This window comes from Vidua macroura, chromosome 8 (assembly GCF_024509145.1).
Source record: "Vidua macroura isolate BioBank_ID:100142 chromosome 8, ASM2450914v1, whole genome shotgun sequence".
NCBI lineage: Eukaryota > Metazoa > Chordata > Aves > Passeriformes > Viduidae > Vidua > Vidua macroura.
Genome location: NC_071578.1, coordinates 15326001 through 15351176, shown reverse-complemented (window position 1 = coordinate 15351176; position 25176 = coordinate 15326001). Strand labels below are relative to the sequence as shown.

Here is a 25176-nt window from a genome sequence, read left to right as displayed (position 1 = left end):
CCATCTCTCTGGAGACTCCAGACCTTGTCACAAGAAAATCTCATGCAACAGATACAGTCCAAATGGAATATTTCACTTTGGAATCTATCAGCAAAACTGTGCACTGGACTAATCATCTTTTTCTAGATGTCTGCCACATGGGAACACATCAGTCTTTACTCAGAAATTTCTGTTGACATTAACTAGAAAAAGGTTTAGGAGAAAAGGAGAGAGGGGAAGAATTGCAAATTCTATCTCTTTAGTACAGGGCAGGACCTCACTACTGTCAGATATCTACCAGTGCAGATTTCCCTCAAATATTTTTCCAAAGTCGGAAGCTGTTTCATGTCTCTCCTTAGCCCAGATTTGCCCTGGCACATTTCCTTGTTTACTGAAATTACATTTCACATGAATTTTTAAGACAACTGTCTAGAAACTCTGGAATGACAGTAAAACCAGTTCAGCAATTCAATGTGAACCATATCTTCTCTTTAGGGCTTACTCCTTTATTGTGATATCATTGAATCAACATTTGTAAAGGAACAGCTGCCAAGCAGAAAAGTTGATGCCATGGATCATTTTCAGAAATGTTTTGCAATTTTAAAATTATATCAGCCAAGAGTAGACAACAGCACTTGCAACACATCAGAAAGATTGGAAATGGCAGAAGTCAAAGACTGGAAGGCAATCCGTGTGGATCTGGTCATAACCCCCTTTGAGCAATATTCATATGCTCTGTTAGGTTGGACAGGCTCCAGGGTAAGTAACCACAACAGTACATCTTCTCTTAGCACTGCAAACACGTTTTTGTTGTTGCAGGACTATTCAGAGTTCATGGATTTAAAAAAAATATTCCTGATGTTCACGCATCACATTTCATGCTGTCATCCACCCCTGATCGTGGGTTGGAGCTGATGAATTCATCACTAACATTTATTGATGTCTCTCTGGGAGAGTTAAGTACTATTTTCCTTGTGGCTTAGTGTTTAGGTTTATGAACTGGAGAGCTAGGTTTTTGATCAGTTGTGTTGTCTTTTTACATCATGATACTGTTAACAAGAAATTTAAATGGTTACTGAGTAGAAAGATGATTTGGAAAGCGTCACATAATTTTGCAGGAAATTAAACATTTGAGGAAGAGATATGCTGAATTGGAACTTAATTTGTTTTGTAGGAAATTGAAAACAATTTGACATCTTTTTGGATTAGATCAAATGTTTTGTTTCAGTTGCATTTTAATTGACTCCTTGAAGTTGTAAAAAACTGGAAAAAAATTAAAATTAGACATTAGTTTTGAGCCAGAATAAAATATATTTTGATTTATGTTTTAATAAGAAAACTTGAAATGATAGCTACTTTCACAATAGGCACTAGTTAGCTGGCATAATATAAAATAGTACACTATTTTCAAAACATAAAATTCTACCTAATGCAAACCCAAAACTCAAATGATTAATTTCTCTCCAGACAGAATTATTTTTTAATCTGTTCTACATGCTTGCCTTCTGATGTTAATTTTTTAGGGAGTGTTTACATGGTACAAGGAGAGCTTCTGAGCCTGCTCTGAATTATCTTTTTGATGTGCTGGAAGCAGTACTGGTGCCTTGCCACTCTGTTCTACTCAGGTTAATTGGAAGCAGGATGGTTTAGACCAGGCAAAATGTTGAAATTGATGTGTTCTCCTGCTGAGTTTGAGTTACTTCAGTCGCTTTTTTGAGATAACAAATTGTATTTTTTTGGACTTTGGATTAAGTTCTGCAGACTCTGGGGTCCTTTCTTATCCTGGAAGTGTTTGGCAACTTAAAAGCCCTTCTCTCAACTCGGTAGATAGGAGTCTACACTAAAAACACACAGTGTGAGGCCCTTTGGATGAGTAGGCAATGACTTCATTTTTCTCTGCCTCACTGAGCTCCTGCTCCCTGTTGGGCTAATTCACCTCAGACTGTGGGAGCCCACCACAGGTTTACTTTCTTACACAGTGCCCAACTGCTGTCACAGTAACTGATGGCGATGATGGACGGATGCAAATGTTTGGATTCCTTGTCCAAACATTTCCCTTCAGATGATTGATTTTATCAGACTATATTCCTTTCATAGAGGTAATTTTTAGTCCTTCGTTTATTATTTGGTTTGGTGTTAGAAGGTGCAAAGGATAACAATTTTGGTTTGATATTTGCTCTGTCTTTGACAGCAATTCGGGCGTGATTTGCGGAGGTATGCTGCACATGAAAGGAAGATGATACTGGATAACCACGCACTATATGACAGGAGAAAGGTACTGTTTATTCTCAGAAATAAAGCTAATGTGTTTTTATTTCCAAGTGTGCGTTTCCAGCTAACTTTTTATATTCAAGTATATAGAATATTTTAGCTTGATTATCCATTTGGTGGTAAAACAGTTCCACCTTCACATGATTTAGTTTCACTGGAACAGCCTGATTAAATCTGAACAAGTAAGTCTGAAAACCCTTTTTATTTTTTGGCAATTGTGAAGTAATTCCTGAAATGTAACAAGAAACACAAATTAGACATTTGTATTTGATAGGAACTGCGCAGCCTTCACAGAACTGAGAACAAGCCATCTGCAAGTATTTGAAAAAGGTATTTCCCTGTCCCTCTGTCTCAGAAGGAGAGATCATTTCTCTGTCCCTGGCACACTTTCAACTCATATTGGTCTGACATTGCAAAGGAAGAGGAGATATTGAGTGATACAGGCTCAGTTAGAAGGCTTGAGGAAATTTTTGCAGGGTATGACACTGAGCAGGGATTAAGGATCATCCTGCTTTTAAAGCCCTGCATTCAGAAGTCTGTGTGGAGTTCTGTTTAGTCAGGCTTGGCAGCCTGGGGAGTAATTGATATAATTTCTGGAATAAAGGCTCTTGGCTGCAGTTATACTGATTTCTGCATTTATCTGGCTTAATGTCTGTATTTGTATTAGGCCATTTAAATAATAAGCAAAAATCAATCCTGAAGATGCTTATTGATGTCAATATAGGGAAAAGCAAAGTACTATGTCAAGATTTTACATTAATCTTTCCGATATATTCCTGATAGAATGGAGACTACTTTCAACATCCCTGCTTACATGTAGTATTGTCTCATTGCTTCTTTCTAAGATGCTGGAGTGATCTAAGCCATCACTCCATTTCAGCTGTCTCCATATATGCTCATCAGGTCCAGATGCTGCTATAGCATCCTCAGTTCACACGGAAACCTGGGGAAATTATCAGGCTAATTATCCATTTAGTCAGATATCCTGTCGTCAGCAATTGGCAATACTAGATGCGTCAGAAGAAAACATAAAATCAATAGTAGATAAATATGCTATCGTGTCTAAAGAGGATGTTTCTTCACAAACTCAGGGATGATGTCTGTGCATTCCTGCCTGTCCTTTATATTTTGAAAGTATTCAAAATATAAACTCTTTTTCTCACCATAATATGGTTGGTGTTATTATCTGCACATTAATATGTGCTCTGTTCAATAGCTTTTTGGGTGTAACAAAAAATGGCACTAGGGAAAACCAAACAATTTGTGGAATGCCAGTGTTATTTTTTGTATGCAGCAAAATTTGCCTGCTTGGTGTATGAGTATGTATCATTATATCTGCTGCTTTTACTCAGAGCCCTGAGGCTTCCAGAGATGCAAAACTGACACTGTTCTTTCATGAACAACATCAATCAGTATTATTTTTTTCTTGATTATGTTTAGGCTTTATAACTGATATACCATTAAAATCTTTCTAGGGGAAAAAAAAAGTGAGATTCCATGTGTTTTTGACTGGATTAGCCAGGATGATTCACAGATAAATGATGAGTTTGTCTTCACAGTATCCTCTGGGAAGAAAGATGTTCTTGTCATCCCAAATTTTCAAGTAAATAGCTGAGTCAGAGAAAGATTTAAAGTCTTAAACATCCATTGATTTCAAGGGCCCTGCATTTGCAGTGTCCAGCCTTAAGTTTCTCCTGTTGACTATCTGCCTTGGAAATTTGAAAAATACAAAGAAATGTCTATACCCATGTTGTGGTTCCCCAAATCATCAGCTGTAACGGTAATTTAGTCTCCAGATCTTCTATGTGTCTGAATCTCAACTTACATTTTTCCTCAATTCCTCAGATGTACTGCCCAAAACTAAAGGAATGGACCTAAAGAGAAGGCTGAGAAGCAAAACTCAGAAAATTTTCCTTATTCCTTATCATAAGGCAGGAGTTCTTGACAAAGGCAAAGAAGAAAAAACAGCAAACCAAAAACCAACCTGAAGGAAACCCAAAACACCCAGACCAAAATTCAGGGAAAATTTCAACTCTCTTGACCACAAGGTCCTCAATCTACGATTTCCATATGTCAGTTGAGGCACACTGTTGGGTCAGCTGTCCCTTTCAGGGAGGGACTTTGCCTTCTGTCTATCTGTATTGTCCCCCTTATCCCTCAACATCTAGGTCTGTCATTTCTCATTTAATTGCAAACACAGCTAGTTTGCTTCCAAATTCTGGGGTTTTTTTTTGCTATAAACCACAGATGCACTGCAGATTTCAAACACAAGAAGTTGTGTTAATATGTTGACACAGCAGAATATTGTTCTTGCTTCTGCTGCAGTCTCAGAAATAGCTAAATTACATTAGCTGACTTCTTCCACAAAGAAAGAAACTTCTAAGGCAGATATGCAATATGAAAAATTTCAGACCAGGCAGCACTGAATTTATTATCTGCTTAACACAGGCTCTTTTTTCAAGTAGAATTATTCTAACAAGAAAAAGGAGATGACTCTCTGGCAAGTGTACGAATATTTATAATCTATTTTGTTAAAATTGATTTTGTTAAATTCAGATATATTTTTAAATTAATTTTAACTTTACAATTTTGTATTAAGTTATTCCCACAAATGACAGTTTGACCAAAAACCTTCCATACTGCCACCCAGTGTGTACTAAGATCAGAAATGTGCAGGATACAGCAATGGCATCTGTCTGTGAAATTTGATGGCTCATAGTGGAAGAGGAGAGGTTCACAGCAAATTGTGTAGCTGCCAAGGTTGATTCATTTTTAGGGTCATCAGAGTAGTAAGCTTAAAATAAGTAATAAAAATAATCCGTAATTTTACACAAGGGGACATATGCCCAAATTGTAAAATGTTTAGGGATGGTTTGTTGGTTATTTTTTTACATTAAACTATGAAGAGCAGAGAATCTACTTTATTCTAATCTTAGTGCTTTTCTTTTAAAATTGTTTGACTTGTAGGGAACAATAAAAACATGGGTATTTTATCTGTACTGGCTCATAAAATTGAATTGGAACATGAACATTTGTATTTCATAAGTATATTTCTCTTTCTGAGAGGAAATCTTCCTTTCTTAAAGCTAAAAAAATCAGGAAGCAGATATCCCTCGTGCAAGCTGCTCAAGATCCCTCAACACAACCTTAATTAAGGTTAATTAGGCACCATATGTGAAAACTGAAACACATCTTTTCCATATTTCTATCCTGATCTGCTGAAGAGTGGTTGTCTTATGTCACTGGCTCTGTCCAGGCAGACAAATCTTCATGCACAACTCTAACAGTCACTGGGGTATTGACTGGGGTAGAATCTGGGAGATGAACCAAGTCCTTTTTGCTTCAATCTTTTTCTTTTATTAGTCTCTGTGTGTGTACAGAAAAAGGTATATGATGATCAGGAAGAGTCAAGCTATTCCTTGCTCGTGCAGAAGACCAAGTCCTTTCCTTAAAAACCACTCGCCTATTGTAATTTAAATTTTTTCAAGTCATTATAAGAAGTTAATAAACCATGCTATAGCAAATATTATTTGTTCTTATTTAATTTCTATTTGGTGTAATGTAACTGTACTTGTAAGAGAATGTAATTCATTACAAAAGAAAACCATTTCCTGATTTGCTCTACATTTCAATATATAATGCAGTATACTTTATTCTTCTATATTAATATTTATCAGCTGTTTGGCACAGATGCTGGCACTGTGGCCCACTGCTTGAAACGTGATGCATGTCACAGAATCCCAGATTCCAGCGTTCAAAGGGTTGCAGCAGGAGAGAGTCCTGCTTACTTTAAAGTATTTCCAAAGGGATTCTGCCAGGAATCCAGAGCATTAACACAGCAGTTAGGAATCAATTACATAGCTTTCCAGATGGGAACAAAAGGAAGAGAAATTTTCTCCAGGGACTTGTTACAAAGTTACACTGTGAAATTGTTCCTCAGCCTTGATTTTTTTATTTTTTTTTTTCTAGTGTGAATCTTTTTCATATATTTGTTGGTTTTGGAAGACAATGTGCAATTATCAAACTAACGATTTTTTCAGTTCTGTAATAAAAAGGGTATTTTGTAGATCTTCCTTTCATAGGAAAATTGTGACAAAAAAATTGAAAATTTGCTACCAATTATCCGTCAGCCTCTTTTACATAAAAAGATGAGCATATGTCCAAATCTGTGTGTCTGTAGAACTGTGTACTAAAGGTATGGAAATTAGCACTTGTATATACCAACCTGAGGTATGTAGTTCCTGTGATTTACACCAGCTGGAGGTCAAACCTTACTGATCCTCACTCCTACAGAGTACAATTCACTGATCAGTCACGAGGAAGAAAGAGAAGTTGTACATCCCCATGTCTTATGGTAATATTGCTGCTACAAATGGCATGACTTTTTTATGAAGGGGCAAATAAAATTCTCATTGTAAAACCTTCCCTATTCATGAGTGAACAGTATGCTCTCTAAGAAAAATAGAAATGGTTTTGCCAAAAAAAAAAAAAAAAAAGAGCCCAACCATTTTTCTGTGTGAAGCTTAAGTCAGGTCAGCTGAACAGTAGGGTCTTCCTTGGAAAAATTAAGGTCCTTAGTCTGTAAACCAGGACATCAACAGTTGTTTTGACACTCCTCTGTGTTGGACTATCCCTTAGCCCACAATAAAAGTTTTTGGGTACAATGTGCATTGTCTCTGGACTAGTGGTGTGCATACTTGCCAACATTGTTGGCAAGTCTTGACAACATCCTGACACCTTTTTACCTGGGTGAAATAGAGAGAGATCTAGTGGATCTAACTAAAGAAGATACAGCTCCAAAGCCTGTTTTATTTTTAAATACCTTTTAGATTAGTAATTCTCATATGACTATAGGAAGATGTAAGAAATGTGTGATTTACTTTTTCTTAGTGTTTCATTATCTTGAAAGTGACTTTTAAAGTGGCTGGCAAACCACAGGATTTCTATTCTTAAAGGAGCTGTCCTTGTGGTATTAATGAATGCCCCTTTTCCGTATCAGCAACCTGGAATAAGATTCAGGAGCTACAAAGGTTGTTGGTGGCTTTACCAACTCTGGTGCTCTTAGCTGGGGTAGAATATCTTTTCATGCAGAATGGTCCTGTGGAGAGTGTCCCGAGCTGGACTCTCTGTTAGTGGATTTTTGCTCTAGCTGGTAGAATGACAAGATTGCAGGCAGCCAAAGTGTCACATACCAGGTCAGATGTGTGATATCAGAGAGCACTATCAAACAATTTCCAGGCTGTCATGTTCTCTGTTCTCTGAATGTTTTCTGATGTCTCTTGTAATCCTAATTTGACTTGTGAAAAGGCAGCATAAGAAGGAATTGTGACATTTAGCATGAGGTGATGATTGTGTGAGCTTGAGTGTCTACACATTGTTGTAATACAGGCTAAGGAAGGAGGCTGGTCCAGAGGTTTGATTTTCAGCTTGCAATTTGTGTCACTGTAGCCAAATTTTCTCTGTAGTTTTAAGCAGGTCATTTAGCCTTCCTTGGTCTCACTTCCCATCACTAAAACCGAGTTCCCATGATGGAAACATGCAGTAATGGTAAGTAGTTAACCACTAAAGAAAAAGCTATTTCAATTTAATGAAGAATTTTGATCACCCAGTGTTTTGTCTTTCTCTATAACTAGAAGAGAGAACAAAGGCTTAATGGAGAATTTTGATTATTCAAAGTTTGCTTGGTCTCTTAGTCAGAGGGTAAGTCAAATATCGGCACTTTCTGCTAAAGAAATATCTTTCTGAATCTCTGCTTTGGAAACAATCCATGGATTGGACTGTTCCAAACCTCAAAAGCTCAGACAGCTCTTGGGGCTGCAAGCTCTGAGGCATTTGCTTGGCTGGCTGCTCCAGGCCCATGGAGCCAATGAGCTCTGGGGACCCTGGCTCTGAAGTACTTAAAATGACTTATTTGAACTCAGGCTCCCAGTAGCCTGTCAGGCAGGATATTTAGAAGATGTGCAAGCTGGCAGGAGCTCAAATAGGTTTAGTTTTTTTTTTTTTTTAAAGTGCCTGGTAAACTAGACTCTATTGGATTGTGACTTTTTCAGGGCAATATTTTAATAATTACATATTTTTAATGGAACACCTGGGATAACTGAGTAGGAAAATTCCAACTAAGTAAAATTAATTAGTGTTTTGCTGATTAGGTCTGTTCAAAAGGCAATGTGATATTATTTTTGTATGACTATACATGTGTTAGGTAGAAATACTCTTCCCTAGAACTCTCTTTTCTCTGGAAATCCTGGGAAGTTGCATTCTAGTGATTCTCAGCCAGCCAAAACCATATATCATCTTTTTCAGTACAGCTTGCTGTGAGGATATCCCAAACTTAACTACAGAAGATGCTTCTGAAAGATTTACTGTTCTGTGCAAAACCCAGCCCTACCACTTACATTGTGGATGAATATGACCTTTTAAAATGCAAGATTTATCAACCTTTTCACTATTGTTTCCTAACTAAGCTTCCTTATCTGAATTAATTAAAAATTAGCACAATTTCCAAATACTTCAGAATCCATAGGAAAATAAACATATTTTTGTTTGTTTTTACATTTTGGCAACTATTTGGAAACTATTCCTTGGAGTTACAGTAAAGAATGAGGTTTAAAACTCCCTTGCTATATATCACAGAGTTTCAGCTGCAGTGGGGTTCCCTATTGTGCTTTCCTTTCATTCAGAATATATTTATTTTTCTTGGTGCTGTTTGTTGTTCAGCAGCTACTCAGAACCAGCTCTGCATAAAACAGGAACTAACTTCAACTGTTCCATGCTAGAAATTCTAGTGATATATTTCCTGAAATTGCTATCCTTTGGGCATGGAAGGGAGCATGGAGAGTTGAGCTGAATGAGCAGTGGGATGGGGGTGGGCTGGATGCCTTAAACTGCTGCAGGTACTCTTCTCTATTCCTGTTTCATGTCAGGAGATTTCTAAGGATGGCATGTGGAACAGTTTCATGGCTGGACTGTGGCCATGTAGAAAGTGTCTCTCTCCTGCATTTTATACACCACTCACCAATGGAAATTCTCAAACCAGGAGGTGAGATCGGAGGATTGAATATGTCTTGTAAATTCTGATTTATAACTTGTATAAACCCATATATTTTCACAATATTCAGAAAATCCCTTTCAAGTCCAATTATTACTTTATGCAGTTCATGGCAGCAAAAATAAGTGATGTACATAATTAGCATTGCTTATTTTTGTGAAAGAATAGATGGAGTTCTTGGGGTATAATAGATTAATTGAATTATTTGCATATGAATGTTCTTGCACTGACATTGTAGGTTTGTTTTTTTTTTTTTTTTGTAAGAGAAGGATCATGAGCTCAGTGTTATTTTGAAGAGTCACTGAGGCAGAAAGCAGTTATTAATTTTATGTCTTATGTAAATTTAACATGGGAAATAGGTCCCTTAATGTTTTCTATTAGAGAAATATTGAAAAAAATATGATACTATTCAGATGACTGATTGATGATTGATGACAATTTTGCATTTAAAAACCTTGTATGAATTTGAATGGCATGAAAAGTTATTTAGTTGTTGAATAACAAGAGAGGTGGTTTATATAACTGTTCTGAATAACAAACTCACAAGATGCTCTGAAAACTTCATAGTTGGACCCAGATTTTCAAGCCATTAATTGCTGTGCCGTTGCACTGAATATAGTAAGATTCTGTGATCCCAGATTTTTAAGAGAAAGTTTACTTTTTCTTGGGCAACCATAATAAGCACGAAAGGGGAAATTTATCCTGGGATTTCTTTCACACTGTGAAGCTCACATGCACTCAATTGTCACCGTCAGTATTGCAGTGTCTTTTACCATTTGCCTGCAGAGTGAATTCCTATCTACAAAAAACCCGACTGACTCTTCAGGCAGGGCGTGTCCTGCCTGCCTTAGCACATACCTGTAAAGCCTAATGAAGGTGTGACTACAGCCCCAGTAAATGGCTATTTTATGGCAGCAATGCTCTGGTCAGCTGGCTTCAGGGCGTCTGAGTTCTGCTACTGCCCATGTTTTACCCAAATAGCTGCTTCACAGACAACCTCTGTGTTTGCAGCAGGCAGCCCATCCTGCCATGCCTGGCAACATCCTTGAGATTCTAGCCTCCCTCATAATATTCTAATTTTTCTCTGGCTCAGTCTGCATCTGCGTTGTGACTTTTATTTTGAGACATGTCTTACTTGACAGTGACCATGCTGGTGCAAAAAGTCATGTTCATGTGTTCCTGTGGTGGCTTGGCTCAGAGGACAGAAACTGCTCTGAGGAAGCCAGACTGATGGCAGGTGGTTGGGCGGTGACCTGCCCTGCCAGAACTTTGTAAATATGTCTCCTAGTAAAAAAACAGCTTTGTTTTTCAAGCAGGTATTTTTCCCTTTCACTGCCCAACACATTACTTCTCAAAAACCTTTATCACCCGGGAGAGCTGTCTATGATTTTCTAACCTCATTTTATTACATAAAGTTGTGTAATATTCACAGTGTTTAATTTTGTATTCAGTAGTTCAGTCTCTAAGACAGTTTTTTGGTATCATCTGAGAAAATCTACTCCACACTACCTTTCATTGAAAAAGATGCCTGCAGAAGTTTACTTGCACAGTTAAAGAGACATTTTTTATGATTCTGTAAAAACTGGAAGTTATAGTCTTATTTTGGCAGATGCTGCTCTAAAATTATAAAGTTATAATGGTGATATAATCAGCCTTGAGAACATCTTGATGAATTAAACATGCTGCAGCTGCAGAGTTTGCTTTAGACATCTGCAACAATGCCTGGATTAAAGCTACAGTAAACATAAAGATCCAAAATTTATAATATTGATTTCCACTGTGTTCTCTACAACTACCTTAAAGGAAGTTGTAGGCTTGTGGGGCTTGGTCTCTTCTCCCAGGCAACAGTGACAGGACAAGAGGACACAGACTCAAGCTGCATCAGAGGAGGTTTAGATTGGACATCAGGAAGAATTTCTTCACAGAAAGGGTGATTGGGCATTAGAATGAGCTGCAGAGGGAAGTCATGGAGTCACCATCCCTGGAGGTGTTTAAGGAAAGACTGGATGTGGCACTCAGTGCCATGGTCTGGTTGACAAGGTGGTGTTGGGTCATAGATTAGACTTGAGGGTCTCAGAGATCTTTTCCAACCTAATCAGTTCTGTGATTCTAAGGTTACTACAATTAAACACTGAGTGATTGTAAAGAGATGCACCTACTTTCATTTATGTTTCAATTCTTCTCACTCTCACTCATTAAAGTGGAAATTGCATATATGATTTGGGTGATTTTTTTTTTCTTTTTGCACCTGGTCTATTTTTTAAAATTAAGAATTAAAATAATCTACTTTTCTTACTCCTTGGTAAGTTAAAAAATGATTATGCATTTTCTTATGTGCTTAAGTGTGCTTCTCCTTAGTGTTCTCTTAGCATTTCAAATGTTTTTCATACAGCATATGATTGGTCATTTTTACAAAGGTTGCATGTAATTCATATATATATTTAGCTAAACCTAATCTCTTTGCAATACCAAGCTGTACATCTAACACAAAGATAAAAGTACCTAATTGTCATTTCCTATGCTCGGTGTGTTTTTGGAACAGTTCAGTGAAACCTGTATTGCTAATAAAAAGACATCTCTCAAAATGCATAAGTAGGTGCAGATCCTGAATATTTTGACTGTACCTTTTTACTCATTTTAATTTCTAGGGCAGTACAGAACCAATAATTTTCAATTGTTTTAATTCAATTATTCAATCAGTATGCTGGGTAAGTTATCAAATGGGTGGTAGGTTACTGAGCCGCATATTTTCTGTCAAAAGAAAAATGTAATTAATTTAAGAGGAAGCTAGGTAGTGAGGAAGCTGGAAAAGGAAGCAGCTGAGGACCAGAGAGGAAAATGGCATAGGAAGTGGGAGTTAGAAGGGGATGGTGGATGTACAAATTTGATAAGTACATGCAGAGCGGCTGGAAAAAGCAATGGGGAATGGAAAGGGTAGATTTAATTAACAGCTCCATTGTGGAAAGGAATCTAGGCTGGTTGAAGAGACAACTGAAAAGGACCACAAAAATGGAATGGCAGGGAAGAGATATAAGTAGAAGTTTGATGGACTGAAAAATAAATTAAATTCATCAGGCTAATGCTCTAAGCTGGCAACAAGAAGTAGGTAAACATTCTCTGCCCCAAATAACCAAGTAAACCATGCATGCCTCACTTAACTCTGGATATGGTGTGAGAGGAGCCTAGAGCTACATTAGAAATCTGAGAGCAGACATCAAAAACTTAGCATAGGGGAGTAGTAAACACAGGGAGCTAGAACAGATACACATTATAAAAGCTCAGTTTCCTAAGACTGATTGATCCCACATTGGTCTGTGACTCAAGATTGTGTCAGTGCTGTCAGCAAGTATTTGTTAGCCCTGTAGCACAGTACATTTCCTGCCTCGTGAACAAAGCCTAAGTACCTTACAGGATTTGAAGTAAGCAGCATTTCTTTGAAGAAATGAAGTCTCTATGCATAAACATAGGAAAATTGAATTAAGGTCAAAATTCAATCCACCACATTCTGGGATTTCTTAAATTGCATGTCTTCGATTTTGCAATCCCAATAAAGTTCTTCTGTAGCAGTTTGTTTATAGTAATCCCATATGAATTACTCACAACTGAGTTTCATAAAATCCAGGATTCTGCTTTCTTATCATTTCATTCACTCTTACAAAGTTTTATAAGGTAAAATACAAAAAAAAAACAAAAAAACAACAGTATTTGACAAAGCTGCTGTAAATAGCACAGACTTAAAGTGAAGCGTGACTATAGCTAAAGTGAAAAAGGAAATAATCCCTGAGAATATTTTTAAGGACTTTCTGGTGGTACAGAGATTGTCAGAGAATTGCAGGGACAATAGATTTTTGATCTGTTTTTGTATGCAACAGTGTGCTACTTAACGTTAAAATTTTTGCCTGTGTTGTCAGACAGGAAGTTCCAAGTTTCCTTTCACTTTGTGTGCCCCAAACTAAAAACATTTTAGTCTGGAGGCCAATGTATTGTGGAATGTTTTTAATTTTTAAAATTGTAATGGGAGATTGGAATGCATAGCAATGTAGTGTTTTGCAACAAAGTAACCACAGATCTGTCATTTTAAACAGACAATAGTTCCATTTTATGTACAATATGGTCTTGTTTACAAACTAAATTTTAGCAAGTTCTGTTAAGTCAACAGATAATGTTTTTTAATATTTTATTTTTCAAACTGTCAGTACTTCACCACTGGTCTTTTTCTTTCTCCTTCATCGGAACTACTTGGAGTAAGTAGATTGCATGTAGAAAACATGAAGATATTTTGTTACACTATGTTATGATTTAGCTGGGTAAGTGCCTAGAATATTCTAATTCTAGCCTTATTATTCTATTTTACTTGATTAATTTACTTGTTACTGTTCAGAATTTAATATCAATAAACCTCTAATGAGAGCTAGAGATAAGTTTAAGAGAAACAGTCTAGTCTGGTATTTCTGATTAAAAGAACAGGACAAATCTAGTGGTAATATGAAATGAGAATTTATGATTATGGCTTCTATTACATTCAAAAATTATTCATGCCCAGAATTATTAGAATAAATTCCACTGCATTATTTTGCATCAGTACCATTACACATGATTTTGCCTGAGGGTATCAAGTCAATGGGTAGTGCTTGCAATACTGCTTTTTCAATCATGCTTTGTTATACTGTCATTTCAAAAAGTAATTCTTTTTCCCTCTGATTTATTTATCATCTTGTTTGTAGCTGGCTTAGGAACAGATTAGATTTTTTTTTAAGGCAGGCATGCTGATGTGAATATTACTGCAGAAAATACCAGTTAAACCTTAAAATTACATATGGAGATAATATATTGTCAGAGAAACTTCAGGTTATTGCTACTGAAAACTGTTATGATACTGTCACATGAAAAATACACTGTGTCTGCAAATGTTGTGGGATATTATTATTGAATTTGTTGACATACTTCACATTTCTAGCACAATTAGTACTTCATTATTTATGGTTCTATAATTATAAATTTGTTTGTGGTGTTGATAGTCTCATTCATAAACATAGCTTAAAGAGTTAGTAAAATGTCTAATTACAAGTAAAGCAAAAATCACCAATAGCCAGTCTTAAAAACAAAACTCTTCAAAAAAAAAACCAAATGAAAAACATTGGGAAAAGCACAGAAGGAAAAACACTTGAAAGTTGCTAGTCATGTTATTTAGGAAAGTCTTAGATGACAGACTGTCAGATGTTATAACTATCCACAAAGTATGAACAATGCGTGCTGACCATAATGAAGCTAAATTCTGATGGGTAATTACTACACAGTTCCTTGGAGCTTGATTCTGTAATGTTTTTTTTGCATCAAGCAATGTTTCATGTTGAGAATGTTGTCTGATAGAGTTCTGGTGGAATGAGCTGCTATCCCTCTCAGGCTTGATAGCAATATGAATATCAGACCATGAAGAAGTTTCATTTTTCCATGGTACTTTCAGGCAGTGTTCATACTATGCAAAACAATCATTGAGTACAATTATTTGAAAGCTCTTACATAATGGCAGGATTGTACACACTTTGTTATGGAAATTGCTTCACTTAGTCTTTTTTTCCTTCCTCTGTTTCCTCCCCACTCTCTCCATAAAATAATTTTGCTTGCTATGAAGGTTACTGAACACAGTGACTCTTGTTAGTACTTTGTCTACCTGATGATCAGCTGGAGATTTCAGAGAAGTAGCCACTATTTTACAGATCAGTGTTATGTTGTATTGCCATACTTTCACTGTCGATTGAAGGCACTCAACCTCCTCTCAGTCAGTGCACTGCAGGAATTGATGGATCTTCCATAAAGCTCTCTCTACAGTTGCTTTACAAAATTCTGTGTCTGTATGTGGTGTAAAATTGCAAAGCTATTTGTTATGCTGAAGCTCAGGGCAGATTTATGTTTTCCACCAAAGATGTACAACATTAATTCTTGTAAAGTTAGCAGTAGCATAGAGAAGGAAGTGAAAATTGCTGGCTTCCTGCTCAGTGCTTGCAGAGCCTGCTTTCATCTTGGTCATGGCAGGTCAGTAGAGAGGAGTGGAGTGGGTTGTGATGCTGAAGGTAAGGTTGCCTGGCACAGAATGGCAACCATCTCCTGAATGACAGCTGGAAATCCTGGTGTGTGGGCTGCACCTGGTTATGGATAGATCAAGGAGATGCACCTTCATCTGTTAAAAAAAATGGAACCATAGTCCCTGTGGCTTAACATTGATATCACTTAATTCGGATATTGATGTCAATAATTTTTAAGTGTTGATGGTAGCTTTGGGCTCCTCTTAGTAATTTTAGTAAAAAATCTCCCTCTGTTACTGTATGTATTCATTTTTGACATATAGCATAAAAACCACAGCCCACTCTCCCGCTTAAGGTGATGCTCAGTGACTCAAGTTCCACATGGTATGGGTAGAAAATGGCATGGAGCTAGGTATGTAGGGAAGATTTTAAAGAAATGTACTTGGGAGAGGATAGCTTTCACTCACATTATTTGTATTATTATAAGTCATATAATAATAAACCAATTAATTATGCTGTCTTTAGGTTAGTAAACTCAAATATAGACAAAAACACATGCTAATTATGTCAGCAAAATGCTTATTTTCCTTGAAATCAGTTCTTAGCTATTGTTATGAAGAGTTGTTATGTATTTTCTGATAGGTTTCCCCAGACCTTGTAGCTTATGCTTTTTAGAGCTCCTATCTGCACTGGTTAACCAACAAATTCAGTCTGCAAAAAATCACTTCAGAAAGTGATTGCTTTTTGATAATGAGGAATGTGGGAATATATTTTTGCAAGTAAACAACTTTTGAACAATGAGTAATTGAAACACTCGAAGTTTGTAACATCCCTTTTCTCCCTTCCTTGCAGCTGCTCCTTTTGCTGAGTCACTTTCCAGGCACTTGCCTGCACTTTCCTCTCAAAAACCCACTAACCCACTTATCCATTAAAATGAAGTAAAACCAGGTTAAGCTTTTTATTCAACCTGCTGCAAGGCCCTAACTAAGTCTTAACTAAGGCCCTAAAAGGTTTATCTAAGGTATTGTTCTATTCTAGGTGCCCTTGTTTGCTGTTTCACTGGCTGGTGGTTGGAGTAAATTTGTGTGGTTCTGTAAATTTTGGCTTGAGTAAAATGTTCTGAATTGTTATATCAGATATTTTAGTCTGAGTTTGCATCTACCTAAATTCAGAAATGTCTGAACTCAAATTCCACTGAAATTTTCTCTTCACTATTTTCTTCAGTTTTACCTCCCTCTCTTACTATGTGTATTGCACTCATTCTCTATATGGAAGTTGCTGAACTGCAGAAGCTCGTCAGCATGTTCAGCTGGGTAAGAACTGTTAGTATAGGAGGCCCATGAGGAGGTCATGTCAAGTCAATCATTCAATAACTCATCCATCCACTTTTGACTTTAGCATTTTTCTACCCTGCTGCTGACATCCTCCATTCTGTCCTCTCCTGTGTTTCTCTGGTTTTTTAACTTATTTTTAAGAAATGTTAGTAACATCTACATATTTATGATTCCAGGATAAGCCTAATTGAATTTGATGGGGATCAAGGATATACACAATTCAGTGTTTATTCTGGGACTCGCAATAACTTAATTGTCAATAAATAGAATGTCCAATTAGTTGTGCCATGGAGTGAATTTGGATAATTTTTCATCAATCAGTCTTTATAATCTGATTACCTCTCTTCTGATTGACCTTTCTGGGAGAAGATGTAAATGTGAAGCTAAAACAAACATGTGTTCTGTCTGTCTTGTATTCTCTAGGGTTTTCCTGACTCAGTTGCTTTGACGGTGGTCCTTGTACTTGTCACATCCAAGGATTCTTAGACATCTGCATTCAACACATTCAATGGTTGGCTTTGGAACTCAAGTTTTTGTTTTAAAATTATGCTTCCCTTGCTAGGGGATGACTTTTTTATGACCTCTGTGTTTTCAAGTTTGCTTTTCATTGTGAGCTAATGGAGGTATTCAGGCTCGTGAGGCAGCTCAGGCTTCCCAGTGGAAAATAGCATTGAACTTATATGATTTCCTAAGGCTTGTTTGCTAAAGTTCACCAAAAATCCATGCAGCTCACTGTATTCAAATGGAAAAGCCTTTGGGATGTCTTTAATTTTGCACTGAGACCTTCCTTTTCTTCTCAGTGGATTTGTGTATTTTCAGTCTTAGGACCTTTAACTCTCAAAAATAGCAAGCAAATGCAATTATATAGATAGAGAGCACTAGGCGGGTGCCTACACATTTTTAACTTTGCAAAATTTGACCAGTTGATGGAACAACATATTGTTTTCTTTCTTTCTTTCTTTCTTTCTTTCTTTCTTTCTTTCTTTCTTTCTTTCTTTCTTTCTTTCTTTCTTTCTTTCTTTCTTTCTTTCTTTCTTTCTTTCTTTCTTTCTTTCTTTCTTTCTTTCTTTCTTTCTTTCTTTCTTTCTTTCTTTCTTTCTTTCTTTCTTTCTTTCTTTCTTTCTTTCTTTCTTTCTTTCTTTCTTTCTTTCTTTCTTTCTTTCTTTCTTTCTTTCTTTCTTTCTTTCTTTCTTTCTTTCTTTCTTTCTTTCTTTCTTTCTTTCTTTCTTTCTTTCTTTCTTTTTCTTTCTTCTCTTTCTTCTCTTTCTTTCTTCTCTTTCTTCTCTTTCTTTCTCTTTCTTTCTCTTTCTTTCTTTTCTTTCTTTTCTTTTCTTTTCTTTCTTTTCTTTCTTTTCTTTCTTTTCTTTCTTACCTTTCTGGCAGGCCTCATTTCTTTTTTTAAAGAATAATGTAGAGCAAGCCCCAAAACTTTCTTGCAATTCTGATCATACAATAAACAAAAATGTGACTACTTCAAGCTTCCAAATTTCTTTTTATTTCTTTTCTCCTCAGTATTTTGTGGATTAGAAGAAGTTGCTTGAGGCTATTGTCATGTATTACATTTAATATTCATATATCAAGAAAAAAATTTATGTACTACAGCTACTTGTTTAAAAATAGTTTCACAATAGTTGCTATAGCATTCACAGAAATTCTCCCATAAAAGAGTTGGTTGTTTGCACCTATTCTAACTTGCTGGTTTTATTTCAGTATATGGTTATTTCAACATTTTCAGAGATCAGAATTAAGTTAATGCTCTACTCATTTATTGTCAGACCCTTGCACTGAACTTGATAAAATAGGACCACTGAGTACAGAAGATATCTGCAGTCAATCTAAGAATTGCAGGAAATGTTGAAACAAAAATACTCCAGTGCATTGTTTTGTGGATATGTGATTGTACAGACTTCCTTGATGCAGTGCTCAGACTGTCTCACAAGCTGAATATTTTTAGCTTGGTATGCAGGAGTTTAGGTGAAAATAATCCAAAAGTCACAAAATAATAAAATGTATACCCATCCTGTCAGGCATACCTTATAAAAGGCTGATTTAGTAAACACAGCTTCTTCCTAAAGTTCCTGCAGTGCTGGTGTGACCTGTGTGCCCTGGTGGTGCATCAACACCTGAACTGGAGAACTGGCCCAGGGGCAGAGAACAGGTGGGTCAGGTAACACTCAGGTCAGGTAAACACACACATTCCCACTGGCAATCATGTGACAGACACGATGCATTACCTAAGTTTCTGCCTTCACAATTCTTTCTGTAAGCCCCTTTTGTTAATTATTTTTTCAAGAATACAAAAGCTGTTTGAGCAAATGGGATCAGAGAAAAAGGGAGTTTAATTCAAGAGCTTTGTACTTTTAGTCTGGTAAGCCATTGAGGTATATTCTATCAATTGTGGGTCTGACATTATGGTGCACTGCTTCACTGAATGCCATAGCCTTTCATATATAAAGAAGCTGTTGCAAGGAATGTAAGCAGCATCATCTTTTCATTGTCCTAATTATCTTTAATTAAAACTCTTCAATTGACTTGACATAAGTGATGACTTGTGAAGATGTCACTAAAGTGACAAATACATGCGTAAGAAATTTAAGGTGCATTGTGGTATCTTTGACCATGGCTGATTAAGCAAGTCCTGTTGTTATCATCATTCATCTACAACTGACTTTACCCATAAATCTTATTTTTAGAACGGATTCTGTCCAAGAACAATGAACAATTAAGTTCCAAGTTTGCAAATGACAGTCTGTCCTTTTCTTTTCTGTTGTTCATTTATCATAGTCTTGCTTACGGCCACTGTGATAATTTGAGACGTGAAGTGATGGGGGTTTAGACTGCTTGGTATTTATCATTCAGTGTACTGGTAGAACTACAAAGTTAGGTATGATCACATTGTTTTTATATCTCCACTGTAATAATTTTAAAAAGAAAAGGAAATATTAAGGTAATTAAACTGACAGGAATATGTGTCATATGTTAAGCAATATGAAAATCAGTGATTTTCAGATATCATTGATTTATGAACAAGTGATCACTGTCTTCTGAGAAGACAAAAACTAAATTTAAAATCCCTAAACATCTTGTGTAAGATTTTGATATTTTAAAGCATGCAACATAATCCTGGACACAAAGTAAAAGTTAGAATAAATGCGTATGTTAATGATATTCCAGGTGCTTGTCTAGAAGCAAAGTTTTATCAGAGAGTGTTTTGTAAATTACTAAAAAGATACTGTTAGAAATAATCTCCATGCCCTTCCTCCCCTCCCTAATTTATTTTATGTAATAGTAGGTCAGGAGTCCAGGCAGACCTTAGTGTTCATGGTCCTTCAGGGTCTTTTGCAAAATGAAGGGATGTGCCTCATACACAATGTTATAATTTTCAAAAGGATAATGAAATCTGCTAGAGTATGACTGCATTTTCCTGAATTACAGCTGTGAAGAATATAAAAGTCAGGGCTCTGAAAAGAGTAGGATATGGAAGGAAATTACTTGGTCTTTAAGGGTGCAATTTGGCTGTGACTTATTCAAGAGCAAATGTTCAAACAGTTTATAAAGCAGAGTTATGCCAGTAATCAATTAGGAAACGTCATACTTAATTCTTGGTCTTCAGGTAATACCAAGGATTATAAGGATTTAAAGAAATAAATTAATCAAATTTTCACCACATGTCTCATTTTCAAAACAATGAATTTCACATGTACATACAAACCTGGAGTATTTCACTCTGCGGCAGATTCTGCTGGTTCAGAACCATCAAATCCCCTTTCATCAATGATAATATGTGGTACTAACTTCTATTTTTAGGTACTTAAACTAATTTTCTAAGTTCATCTTCAGATGGGTTAAATATTAATGAAATGCTATAGTGACAGGCTAAGACATTCATAGTATTACTTAAGTGTAAGTATTAAGTGTAAAAGAATTTATTTTGATATTGGACAGCTGTTATTGCCAAGCAATTTGGTAAATAAACAGTTGGATATCACTCTGCTTGGAATACAATTAAATGTGTGCCCTTCAAGAAGGTTGTGCTGTTGGCTAATGCTGATTTAGATAACTAAAACTAGAATTCTGCTTTATTAAGTAATGTTTTTTTTTGCTGGATTCATCGTATTAAAATCTGATATGAAACCAAGTGACAGTAGAAGTATAACATACTTTGGCAATGATAGTTAGGATATCATAAAGCTGTGCTAGCTCTGTGCCTTCACTCTCTGCTTCTCTTTCAGTATTATTGATCATTAATGCCAAAATGAAATATAAGACGTAACAACTCATGTAAGAAAACATTTGGATGGCAATTGTTCTACATTAGGTGTAGTTAATGGTCATGTTTACAATCACAAATGTAATATTTACATCCATTGAAATGACGGAATTGATTAAATGGGATAAGAGAAGAGTGTACCAGAAACTCCAGAGCATTATTTTTTTTTTTATAGATTTGAGTGAGTTGGTGAAGCATGTTTTGGATCTCCACAGTATTGGTAAGAAGATGAAATAAAATCACAACTAGGCAAGCAGTTCATTACTTCTCTTGGGAAAAAGAAGAAAATCAAGAGAGAATGGTAGTGAATGCAATAATCAAATTTGCAGCACTGTATAAGCATAGATTGACATAGAAGGAAAATCATAGGTTATGATTAACATTAATAACACTTACATTGCTAAAGCAGTTGGCAGATATCAGCCAGAGATTCATTTAGAAACATTGCTTGTAGCTACTGAGAATGGTATTCAGCATCAAATACTTTGTATTAGAAATTTTCCCTGTCAAGCAAATGAAATGAGTTTAGCTTGCAGGAAAACATAAAGTGACAGAACAAAAGAAATGGAATGCAATTTAGGGTTCCAGAGATATGAAGAGCTTCTATTAAAGAGTGTCTGTAACATTTGTCTACAAGTGTAAGATTTTTTTTTCTTGTTTTACTTTTGTTCTTTTTTTTTTTTTTTTCCAGTAATGTAGGTGTATGGATTGCCCTCTTTTTCTTAATAGTATTAAAAGAAAACAAAAGAAATTACAAAAAAATCCCTAAAATCCTGTCATCTCAGGAGACACCTGAGGAACAAAATATCCTCAGTATTGTTATTCAATGGGCAGTTGTTGATGTCTTCTTTCCTTTTCTTTATCCTGTTCAATTTATATTTTCTACCATTTTTTCCTTCTTCTGTCTATGTGAAAAAGTTCAGTATTTGTGCTGTTCAGTGTTATTTGTAGGTTCCTTTCATTCCAGAATCTGACATTTGAACTTCCTATGAAAAAAAGGGATATTCTTTCTCTGTGCTTTATAAGCAGTCTTTGCTATTGCAGAGACAACTTTAATCACTCAGGTCTCAGTTGTGAATCTCTGGTGCCAGAAGTTGTTCCACCATACCCTGGGTCTACTCTGATCTAATCATGGGCTCCTCTTCCTGACCCCTTCCCGTGGGTGTGCTGGACAGACAGCCCTCCTGGAGGCACTGCTCGGCAGTGACAGAGCAGAGCTGCAGGCACACATGTGGTAGCCACAGATTCTCCTTACTCAAAGGAATTTACCGGTGGGTTCTCCAGACAGCATCTCCTCTTTCACAGTAGAGAGCAAATCTAGAAACTCAGCCCTGAAGTTTTCACAACACTTGAGTTTGATTATTCAGAGTTGAACACTGATTTAGACTTCAAATGATTCAGGAATTGCTGAAATCTTGAAATATCTTTCTTGATACCAAACTCTACATTGTGAGGTTTTTACTGTTTTAATATTCACCTACCTTAGCAGCTGTTTTAATTATTATTCTGCTTTAGTGATGAAAGGAATGCATAAGGCTATGAACTTATTATATCAGCCATCATACAGCATGTAGGCTTGTGAGTGTTCCTGTGTAAAAATAATTTCCTGTATTATCAGAAGTGCAGGTATAAAAAACAAAACTGCATTTTACTGTAAAACATTCAGAAGGAGTGTGTGTAAAGAATAAAAAAGCTTGGCTTTTAAGTGATGCTCTAAATGCTTGGCTAGGGACAATTTGTGTCACCATCAAATCAGTTTGAATGCACTTACAGAGAACATTACTGTATTAATTTAAAAACGTTTATGATTTCATGAAGGAAGTCCTGCTATTGACCCTCATGGAAGGGAAACATAGGTTGGATTTGAGGGTCTTGAAAAAGTAAATCAAAACAAAGTTGAAAGCTAGTCATTAAAAGTGAAAACATCAAGCAGCATTAAAATTCTTTTTTAACTTGCTTTTGCATTTCAGGGTAGGCACACTGATGAAGACAATGTATTCTGTAGAGGATACAATGGGTAGAACTGTCAAATATTAACTCCTTTGCAAGAGCAAAACATCAATTGAAATTTCTTTCTAACACCCTTATTGACTTCCCTTTTATTTTTTTTTTTTTTCACAGAGGATCTTTCTCAAAGCTGGAAGTGAGGAGGAAATCTTTGCACATCTTGGCTTGGATTATGTTGAACCATGGGAAAGGAATGCTTAAAATTATTTGCCAGTGTACATTCATCAGTTGACTGCAATGGACTTTCTGCCCACCTTGCAGTCTGGTATAGTTATATATACATATATAATAAGTATTTCTATGGCAACAAAAAAAATTAAATAAGTATTAGAAGCCACTTGCACTTGCAAGTTTTTCAAAATCTTTTCCAGTCCTTTCTGGTTTTGAATTTTCTATGTGGGAGTGATAAAACAGAGCTTGTTTTGTGGGGAAAACTTGGAACTGGTGAGATTTTTGCTTATGATAGGAATTTAACATTAGTATGAACAATACTTGTTTTTTAAAGTAGTCAGCTACAACAATACGTAAATAATTCAAAACATTTGAGCTGAGTCAAAACATTACTGAAATGTATGCTGGTCTTTAACTGAATTTCTTATGTATTTTGCTGAATCCATGTATAAAATGGCTCTGTATATAAGGCTTAATGACCTAGGCAGTAACTACTTTGCAGTCTCAGCAACTTGAGGCTTCAGCTGTAATATTTTCCCAGGTAGGGCACCATTCTACAAAAACTATAAACAAGTTGATCATTCAGTGAGAGTTAAAAAACATTTCACAGGAAGGGATTTTGAAAGGAAAAGTGGAATAACTCAGTAGCAGTCTTCAATTGTGTAGAAAAATGCTATAAATTTATAGTACTGATTTGGACTAAAGAGGAGTCAGGTTACGAGGTGTAATGGTCCTCAATGAGGAATTTGAATCATAATCTGCATGAAAACAATGTTTTTAAGTGTCAGGCTGGTTACTGCTCCAAGACAAAAGATTTTAGTTATCTGTGCTCAATTTAGATAGATGGAAATGTATTTATTAGTAAGTGTGAATGCACTGGAATGCAATTTTACTTGAACTGTTGGGCTATCGGCTGCTCTAGAGTGGTATTCCCTGTCTTTAGTCAGAAATTCATACAGGATGTGAGAGGCTTTCTGATAAAAGCCCTACGAGATATTTTGGTCACAGAGAATGTCTAGGTAGCTCTTGTGACTGTAATGACAGTGAAGGATTTGTAATACATTTATCCTTTAATAAACAGGGGCATTCAGTGCTTTAGAAAATGAAGCTATTTACTGATCATTCTTCATTTGGGAATCAAGGTGATTAAGAATACCAGGATTGGTCAAATAATTTTCTTCCTTAAAAATCTGGATTTTTTTTCCTCTATTGAGGCTGACTATACCTCTTGACATGACGAGGAAAGAATGGCAATGGCAGGGCTGTGCACAACAGTTATTACTGACAGTAAAGGCTTCCCATATTCAAACAGCATTTGTTACTAAAAAAAGGTATGCTTAATTTGTTACTCATTACTTTCAACTGGGGAATGGAATTTTAGAGGACTGCATTGTAAACAGGGTTTACAGTCAGGGTTGTAGAAAAATGTGTTCATGGCAGGAATTTGCCTTTTGCCTGTGTCAATAAAACCACCCTATTTGAGTGCAGTTTTGCTAACTGAGCTGAAAATACAATGTTACTTCCTAAACTGCTCTAACTATAAAGTACTGGCATTGCTTCCTGCTTTATTGTGCTGATGTTTGAAGTAGCTTCTCTGTGTTTTGCATCAGGATGCTGACACTTAAGTAGCAGTGACATTTTTCAGTCCTAATGGAAGAAAACAAAAGCTATGGTATCTTGTCTGAATATTCTTTCCATTTGGCCAACATTTGTAACAAATTATACATTCCAGTTGTGCTGTTTCTGCAAACTTCAAGACACACACAAAATATCAAAAATTCTGAATTCCACATAAATAAATAACTCACAACTTGCGTGCCTATGCCTCACTTATAATTATGCCACCTGTGAGGGAAAAGAAACCAACACAAGTTCTGTCAGCTCCTCCAAGACTGCAAGAAATCAGCATATCACTTTATTCTTTATTTCCCTCAATTTTTCAGAACTTTATTTAATATACATATTACAGATTGCTCACTGAAATCAACTATTTTTAAGAAATATGGAGCTGATAAATGAGGGGTTGTGTTAAAGAGAAGAACAGCCTAGATGACCATGAAGAAGATGGCTTCT

At 36.1% G+C, this 25176-nt stretch overlaps 1 protein-coding gene across 1 annotated transcript in view; it reads left to right on the top strand.

The window, feature by feature from the left end:
- The window catches only part of DNTT (DNA nucleotidylexotransferase), an 82654-nt gene extending 59521 nt beyond the window's left edge, over positions 1-23133 (top strand). Inside the window, exons 9-11 of the mRNA XM_053984125.1 lie at positions 475-738; positions 2171-2254; positions 23047-23133. Coding sequence (XP_053840100.1) covers positions 475-738; positions 2171-2254; positions 23047-23133 — 435 coding nt within the window. The remainder of the gene's footprint in view (positions 1-474; positions 739-2170; positions 2255-23046) is intronic.
- Positions 23134-25176: the final 2043 nt, after the last annotated feature.